At 55.0% G+C, this 9,090-nt stretch overlaps 1 protein-coding gene across 1 annotated transcript; it reads right to left on the bottom strand.

The window, feature by feature from the left end:
• Window position 1: 1 nt before the first annotated feature.
• Window positions 2-8,342, bottom strand: SPOUT1 (SPOUT domain containing methyltransferase 1). The gene is made up of 12 exons (XM_069476909.1): window positions 8,294-8,342; window positions 7,620-7,665; window positions 7,229-7,354; window positions 4,967-5,126; window positions 4,636-4,725; window positions 4,478-4,527; window positions 4,123-4,253; window positions 2,163-2,235; window positions 1,948-2,046; window positions 1,373-1,475; window positions 1,021-1,168; window positions 2-70 (listed from the first exon to the last, which is right to left on the bottom strand). The coding sequence occupies exons 1-12, from the start codon at window positions 8,327-8,329 to the stop codon at window positions 2-4; spliced, it is 1,131 nt and encodes a 376-aa protein (XP_069333010.1). The 5' UTR covers window positions 8,330-8,342.
• Window positions 8,343-9,090: the final 748 nt, after the last annotated feature.

Consider the following 9,090-nt stretch of genomic DNA (forward strand, 5'->3'; position numbering starts at 1 on the left):
GTCAGGTGGGCCGGGTACCCGCCAGGGTGAGGCCAGGCTGCAGGGCGGCCAGGGAGATGAGGATGGCTTCCTGTAAGAGGAGTGTGCAATGGGCTGGGGCCTGGGAGGCTGGCAGGGGCCCGGCTCCCAGCCTGCCTTCAGTGCCTGACCACCCAGGACCCAGCCCCATGGGGTTGGCTGCCCTTAGCAGGGCCCGGGGAGGTTAAGGACAGGTCCAGTCCACACTGTAGACCTGCCACTTGGCGAGTGGCATAGCCTGCATCTCAGTCTCCTCTTCTGTAAAACAGGGAGGATGGTGGTAACGCCCACCTCCCTGGGCCGGGGAGGGTGAGGTGAGGGGTCGGAAGTTCTCAGTCCTGGGGACAGGTGCTGGAGGGGTGGGAGCCTAGGTTCCTGCTGGGGGTGTGGCTGGCAGGCTCACAGCACCTGGCCTGGGCAGGGCCTCAGGGACAGGTAGACTGGGGCGGCCCACCTGTCGGGACCACCCCTTTGAGACTGATGGGAGCAATGGAGGCTCCCCCGGCAGAGTGCACAGCACAGTGTTCTACGCTGACCCCGAAAGTGGGTACACAAGTTCCATGGTGCCCAGGACTAAGACTCTCAGCTCTAGCTGCACATGGCTCCCCGTGGGACAGAGATGCAAGGGAGGCCCCAAGAATGTCACATGCAAGGAAGTGGCAGAGCTGGGGCCACTGAGGAGCACTGAGTACACAGCTAAGGAAACCGAGGCCTAGAGCAGGAGGGGGAAGGGTCGAGCGGGCCACCCAGCCTGGGAGCACAGGGCCCAGCCGAGCACACAGGATTCTTGACTCCCAGCTGCACTCAAGTCTGTCCGCACCACAAGACTGCTGTGGCCAGAGGCCCAGGGGGTGGGGAGACCATCCCCAGAGAAGGCAGCCTTGGGTGGGGGTGGGTTCCAGGGAGAGAGCTGCACTGACCCCCACCCCCAGAGAGATCCTGAGGCCCCTGGGCAGGGGCCCGGGTCCTGGTGGCCGGAGGCAGGGGAGGTGGCGGGCTCACCTCTGTGCGGATGGTGCGGCTGCCCTGGCTGGGGCAGGTGTTGACGTATAGGTCAAAGAGGACACTGGGTTCAGCCACTTCCAGGTTGGGGTCCGCATCCACGGCAGCTTCCAGCCCCTGGAGGCCCCCAAACACCACAAGCGCATGCCTGGCACCCACAGGAGGGGGTCACCGACTGTTAATCAAGGCCCACTGGACACAGCCCCCAGCACTTTCAGCTGCCATACACAGAGTCGGGCTGAGTCTGTGCAGCTTTACCCACCAGGCGGGTTCCCCGCTCTATTCCTCCGCCCCCTGCCCCCTGCCCCTGCCCCAGCCCCAGCCCCAGTCCCCCGCCCCAGGCAGTACGCACCTGAAGCTGGGAAGCTGGGCAGAGGCCACGTCCGAGCCTCGCTCGGACGTCCCAATGGTCAGGTCGTAGCCGTCCTGGAAGGGGGCCTCAGCAAACACAGCACCTACGGGTGGGGCCAGCTCAGGGGGGTCCTGCTCCCCACAAGCCACGGCTTTGTGGGTGCGTGTGTGTGTGTGTCACGGGGTGAAGGATGCTCAGTAAGGGAGCTGTGCCCAGGCCTCCACTATTCCTGGGAAGTCAAGGATGAGCTAGAGACCAAGCCTGTGCTCGGTGGGGAGAACAAGGCAGAGGTGGGGCAGGAACATGTAGTGGACCTTTGGCTTTTCTGGCCTCCTGCCCCATCCCCACCCCTACAGCAGGCGTCAGTAATCAATTGCGACGCTTTGCCCCAGAAGTCAGAACAGCAGTGAAGGCCGTGTGGTCAGGGAGACCCAGAGGAGAGGCACCTGCCCAGGGACACACAGCAACTTGGTAGGACAAGAACTCTGGTCTCATTTTGGGGCCAAGCAAGGCTCTCTGCCACCCCCCAGACAGAGGACTGGATGGCTATTCAGAGACGGAACCTGTGTCCTTACTGAGGCAGGAGGCCAGTCGGACGGTGTAGCCCCAGTAGAGACCCGCTTTCGTGCGAGGGTCCTGCGATGACACAACTTTGCCGCGGTAGGTCTTGCATCCTGGAGGGGAAACAGAGTCTATAAAGTGGGGCGAGGGGACGGGGAAGTGGATGGAAGAGGCTCTGAGTCCTCAAGATGGCCAGGCCACCCCAGGAGCCAGCGAAGTTTCCAGATACCTGGGAGCTGTTTCTGGTTCAGTCGCACGGTCACCCGAAGTCCAGGCTCCAGGTTCTTGTCAATCTTCACCTCCTGGGGAGAAACCAGAAGAAATGGGTGCCGTTCCCTTCAAGACCAGCAGGGGTAAGGCCATCAAGGGAAAGGCAGAGCCGCAAAGCGGCCCAAGGGGTCCAGGTCACCCCACCCTCCTATCGCTCTGGCACTGGCTGGACCTGCTGGGAGGAGACCACTCCTGCAACACAGTGGTCAACAACAAAGGCTTGGGGCCTGCGCAGACTAGAAGTAGATAAAATCCCAGTGTTCTACATTTTGGTGGCCCTGCTACTTAGCTGACTATAGGAGTTTGAGCAAATCACTTAACCTCTTTGAGCCTCAGTTTCCTCATCTGTCAAAAAATTCTCCACCACCGGGCGCAGGGGCTCACGCCTGTAATCCCTGAACTCTGGGAGGCTGAGGCAGGAGGATTGCTCGAGCCAAGGAGTTAGAGGTGGCAGTGAGCCATAATGACGCCAACTGCACTCTACCCAGGGTGACAGAGTGAGACTGTTTAAAACAAAAAAAAATTGTCCACAAACAAGCTGGGCGTGGTGGCACGTGCCTGTAGTCCCAGATACTTGGGAGGCTGAGGCAGGAGGATCCTTTGAGCTTAGGAGTTCAAGGCCAGCCTGGGCAACAAAGCAAGACCTGTTTCAAAACCAAACTCGCCATAAACAATGGCTATCGTTACATCGCACAAGGCCTGGCATGAGATAAATGCTAACATGGGAACTGCGATGAATGACAATTTTATATTTTATGCCCATTTTGAATTTATCACCCTTAATGTGGCACTTTCTTCCCCTTCTGAGGGTTTCTCATACTTTTCCCCTTTTGCCTGTGTGTCATCCTGGTCTGTGCTTTTTCTTTCCTTTGCTTTTTTTTCCTTTCTTTTTTTTTTTTTTTTTTGGAGACAGAGTCTCGTTCTTTTGCCCTGGCTAGAGTGCCGTGGCATCAATCTAGTTCACAACAACCTCAAAATCCTGGGCTTAAACAGTCCTTCTGTCTCAGTTTCCTGAGTAGCTGGGACTACAGGCATGCGTCACCATGCCTGGCTAATTTTTTCTACATATTTTTAGTTGTCCATATAATTTCTTTCTATTTTTAGTAGAGACAGGGTCTCGCTCTTGCTCAGGCTGGTCACGACCTCCTGACCTTGAACGATCCTCCCACTTCGGCCTCCCAGAGTGCTAGGATTATGGGCGTGAGCCACCACGCCCGGCATTTTTCCTTTCTTTAATCAGCTTTCTTAGATCAAGATTTGCTTTTTATTTTTATTTACTTAGTTATTTTAGAGACAGGGTCTTGCTCTGTTGCCCAGTCTGGTGTGCAGTGCTGTTGTCATAGCTCACTGCAGCCTTAAACTCCTGGCCTCAGGGATCCTCCTCCTAAGTAGCTAGGAGAACAGGAGTGGGACGCCATGCCCAGATAACTTAAAACATTTTTTTGGTAGAGACAGGGTCTCACTCTGTTGCCCAGGCTAGAGTGCAGTGGCATGATCATAGCTCACTGCAACCTTGAACTCCTGGACTCAAGTGATCCTCCTGCCTCAGGCTCCTGAGTAGCTGGGCCTACAGGCGTGTCCCACCACAGCTGGATAATTATGTTTTGTAGAGACGTTGTCTCTCTATGTTGCCTAGACTGGTCTTGAACTCCTGGCCTCAAGCAATCCTCCCACCTTAGCCTCCCAAAGTGCTGGGAGCCACTGTGCCCAGCCCTCCCTAAGATTTACTTTTTAAACAACGGTAAATTCATCCCTGGCTTTATCTGTTGAGCCCTGTTTGGGGCACTCCTCTGGCCTGACTTCGCATCAGTGGGGGATCTGCAGACAGGTCCAGGGCTCCCTACCCACATTCCTCGGTCTGCCCCCCAAAGCCAGGGTGTATCCCTGAGGTATGTCCGGGACCACCTTTTCATTCCTACCTTCTTCATGCCACAGTTGACAAAGGAGCCGTGGCCCGGCCGGGTGGGTCGGTCTACCACGATACCCTCTCGGAACTCGGACTCCTCATCCTGACGCATGTGGTGAGGGCTGTCCAGAGGGTTCAAGAGCCCTGTGGGAGGGAGGGCCCGGGAGGAGTCTGGAAGGTGCTAGAGCACAGGAGACTGCAGCAGGGATCGTGGTTCAGGGTCCGCCACAGAACTGCTGCTCGACACCAGTTACAGGCCTTGGCCTCCCAGGTCTGGTTTCCCAGCTGGCCAGTGGGAGGACTGGGTGACCTCTCAGTGTCTGCAGGGTGACCCATGGGAAATGGGGGTCAAGCCCACCCAGCCATACCTGCGAACTGTAGATCCTGGTGCTTGGGGAAGAACGCCTTTCTCAGGTACCTAGTAAAGAACACAGACCTCAGGAGGTACCCAGGCCAGGCGAGGCCACCTCCTACCCGACCTCCACTTTGACATAGCCTCCCTCACGCTGAGGGGTCACCGCCTTACTGTGGACACTCGAGGTACTGCAGGATCCGGGCCAGCTGTACACAGGCCTGCCCCTTCTTGCCGATTCCAGTGAACTCCCCCTCCACAGTCCTGGGGAGAGGAAGATAGGGTTCAAGGTCCAACTGCGGCCCCTTTAAGAGCTCCTCCCACCCAATCTTCCCTCTGCAGTCACCACCCTTGCCTGGCAGCTCTACCCACGGAGGGTTACAGTGGGGGAATTCCAGGCAGGGCACTGAGGAAGAGCTAGCAGGTAGACAGAGGGCAGGGTGAAGCCAAACTGACCCTGGCAGCCCCTCCCTCCTCCCTGGCACCCTATGGGATGGCCCCTCACTTGGCATCCTGGCCCTCCTCATCGAACACCACAATCTCATCCACACAGAAGATGGCACAGGCTCTGGCAATCTGGCCAGCCAGGTAGGTGCGAAGCTCAGGCGACTGGGCGTTGTCCAGGATGGAGCCCGGCAGGGCCACAGTCAGGGTGTAAGGCCGCCCTGGGCAGGGGAGGGGTGTCCTGGTCAGCCTGAGAGGTCAGGATTCCACCCTTGCCTCCCTTCCTCTGTCCCCAGGTCCCAAGATTAGAGAATTTCCAACTGGCAAGAATTTTGACATTGGCAAATTAGATTCAACTCCCCTCTCCAGACCTCAGTCTCCTAGGAAGGAAAGGGACACAGCAATCTCCAAGGCTCCTTTGAGTAGGGCAGAGCACTGGGCAAGGCCAGGGAGTGGTTAGAAGCAATGGCCTAAGCTCATATCCTGGCTTTGCCCCTCACTGCCTCAGTTCTCCAGCTGTCCAATGGGGACAATAATGTGAGCTAAGGCCAGGTGCCGTGGCTCACTCCTGTGATCCTAGAACTTCGGGAGGCCAAGGAGGGAGGATCACTTGAGGCGAAGAGTTCAAGTCCAGCCTGGACAACATAGCAAGACCTCATCTCTACAAAAAAATAGAAAAATTAGCTGGGTGTGGTGGTGCACACCTGTAGTCCCAGCTACTAGAGAGGCTGAGGCAGGAGGATCACTTGGGCCCAGGAGCTTGAGCCTGCAGTGAGCTATGATAATGTCACTGCACTCTAGCCTGGGCAACAGGGAGATGCTGTCTCAAAAAAAAAAAAAGTAATGTGAGCTAATATCTAATTTTATGTGTGCATATTAACCCAACAGCCCTAGGAAGAAGATACTATCATTATCCCCCTTTTCAGGTGAGGAGGCTTCAGTCCAGAGAAGTCAAATACATGACCCAAGGTCATACAATAAGTGGGGCAGCTGGGTTCAGTCCTTCTGGCTCTAGAGGAACCTCCACATTCTCTCCTTCCTAGGGTTTTCTGGAGGGAGCCACATGAGATACCACCCATAAATGGCTTCTTGGTCTCTGGCACAGATGATTTGCCGGGTCACTGTCTCCACTGTCACCATCCTCACTGGCAACTACTAGGCTCTACTAGGCTAAAATGTGGCTCCCTGACTCTCCACAGATTCCAGTCTGGCAGAATTTTATTAGGGTGGATCCTGATATATTGATGTGGAAGAAGACCCAGGGTGTAATGTGGGATGAGAAAAACCAGGTCCAGAGGCACATAGATAAAATAGTCTCATTGTTGTAAAATTGCATCTATACCCCTCTCTACATTTGGGTAAGTAGGGATAATGTCTGGACAAACTTTCAACATAACATTTGGTGGGATTTTTCCTTTCTTCTTTGTAGTTTTCTGTATTGTTTTGAGCATGCATTATTATTATTATTATTATTTTTCTTTTTGAGACAGAGTCTCACTCTGTTGCCTGGGCTAGAGTGCCGTGGCGTCAGCCTAGCTCACAGCAACCTCAAACTCCTAGGCTCAAGCAATCCTCCTGCCTCAGCCTCCCGAGTAGCTGGGACTACAGGCATGCACCACCATGCCCGGCTAATTTATATATATATATATATATATATATATATATTTTAGCTGTCCATATAATTTCTTTCTATTTTTAGTAGAGACGGGGTCTCGCTCTTACTCAGCCTGGTCTCGAACTCCTGAGCTCAAACGATCTGCCCGCCTCAGCCTCCCAGAGTGCTAGGATTACAGGCATGAGCCACCGCGCCTGGCTTGAGCATGTCTTATTTACAATGAGAAAAAAGGAGACATTATTATTATCAAATGAAAAATGAAATTAAAGCACAAAGAAAATACTCCATAAAAAAGTAAAAAAATAGCCAGGTGCGGTGACACATGCTCGTAATCCCAGCTACTCAGGAAGCTGAGGCAGGAGGATCCCTTAAGACCAAGCTAAGCAGCATGGTAAGATATTGTCTCAATTAAAAAGATTTTTTTAAAACGTAAAAAATAACTATCATTAAGATTATGAGGTTCTAGAGATATAAAGTTAAGAGATATGATGCTTACCTTCCATAGGCTTGAAATCTCTCTATGAAGGGGTTAGAGCTCAGTTTGCTGAGTCCCTCCCCTAATCTGGGCCTCAGTTTCTCCAACAGGACAAGATGTTTGGTCCCACCAGTCTCTAAGGGCCCTTCCAGATATGCCATTCTCTGCTCTGCCTGCAGGACAGCTGCTGCAGTCCACAACCAGGGGCCCTTCCCAGGACCTAGGCTGCTCACCTCGGTCCTCCCTTTGTGCAGCTGCCTCCTCCTCCTCCTGGCGCTTTGCCTGTTCCTCTTGTGCCCGCTGCCACTCCAGTTTTTTTGTCAACTTGAGATCCTTCCACTTCTTTTTCTCCTCTTTCTCTGGATTAAAAAAAACATCCCCATTGATCAAAGGAACCGTTCCCTCTCATTGAGTCAGCTGGGGCTCTGGAGTGCTGCTGGGTGAGCAGCCAGAGGGCAGCAAGGGAGCCTCCCCAGGGCTCCTGGCTCCTGCCTCCCCACCTTGGGTGCTGTGGGATCTGGAGGGGACAAAGCTGGTGTCTTTCCCCAAGGCTAGGCTGCATATTGCTGAAGGGTCTAGGGGAAGGGTGGGCACACTCTTCCCAGCCCCCCAGCTCTTACTTACTCTGTTGCTTCCATTTTCGCCACTCAACCCTTTGGCCATGTTCACCCTGGAGTAGGGGAAGGATTAGAACTGTGAGGCTGAAGGTCAGACCTGGGAAGTCCACTTGCTGCTCACCACAGCCATCCTCCCCCTCTAAATGGAGGCGATGAGGAAGCCAGGGAACCTCCACACACTGCTGCCCCAGGAAGCGGCAGGAGGGCAGGGACTCGCAGTACTCCCAATGCCTGGGACCAGGCCTGGCACACAGTAAGCACTCAATAAATTGTTGAATGAGTTCCCACGAAAGAGAAGAGGAAACTGAGGCTCAGGAGGCACGACCTGCCCACAGTCGCCCTGGGAGTCAGAAGACACAAACCACGAAAGGCCTCAGGATTGCGAGCAGGCTCCTACCTGCTCTGTAATCCGGCTGGTACCAGAGAACCACAGGGGGCTCCGGCCACAGGCTACCCTACGCTGCCCCAGCCCCAGCTCCCGACCACGCTCCCACCTCGGGTTCTCATCCGAGCTGAGGCACACGCGGCAACTAGTTTGCGGCACCTCCGTGGCTTCCGGCTTCGGATTAGCGAGAAGTAGGGAGCAAGAGGCCCGCCCTGGCCCCACCGCGGGCCCCTACACCGCTGGTTATCACGCCTTCGCCCCACTGCCAGCCAGGGATCCCGGTTCCCGCCACCTACCGGGCCGCAGGGCCGCTTCCTCGCGGGTTCCGCCATGTTGCGCCGCACACCTTCGGCCACGCCACTGCCAATCAGACTCATCTCTTCCGGCCACACCTCCACAAGCTGTCCAATCGGAGAGCCAATGGCGCGCGGGGGCGTGGCCTAGGAGCGTGGCGGCTGCCAGAGCGCATGGACCCGGATCTCCGGCACCCGGCTGCGCTGGGCTAGTCGCGGGGCCGGCTGGTTTCCCAGGTGAGCGAGTAGCATCTCGGGACCGTCCTGTACCCTTGGATGTCTCGAGAGCCTCCGCCTGGGCTGGGACAAGTAGGACACTCAGACCTGTGCGTGGTTTTATATATGGGGACCCTCAGGACCAGAGCTGGAAATGACCTTGGAGATAATTTAATCGAGTTTCTTTATGAAGTCATTCATGTACTCCTTCTTTCTCGCTTTTTTTTTTGAGACAGAGTCTTGCTCTGTTGCCCGGGATAGAGGAGTGCGGTGGCGCCAGCCTAGCTCACAGCAACCTCAAACTCCTGGGCTCAAGCAATCCTGCCTCAGCCTCCCAAGTAGCTGGGACTACAGGCATGCGCCACCATGCCCGGCTAATTTTTTCTATATATATTTTAGTTGTTTGGCTAATTTCTTTCTATTTTTAGTAGAGACGAGGTCTGGCTTTTGCTCAGGCTGGAACTCCTGACCTCGAGTGATCCTCCCGCCTCAGCCTCCCAGAGTGCTAGGATTACAGGTGTGAGCCACCCCGCCTAGCTGACTTTAAACTTTTTTTTTTTTTTTAGCCAGCAACTTTTTTTAAT

The sequence above is a fragment of the Eulemur rufifrons genome, chromosome 7, assembly GCF_041146395.1.
Source record: "Eulemur rufifrons isolate Redbay chromosome 7, OSU_ERuf_1, whole genome shotgun sequence".
Taxonomy (NCBI): domain Eukaryota; kingdom Metazoa; phylum Chordata; class Mammalia; order Primates; family Lemuridae; genus Eulemur; species Eulemur rufifrons.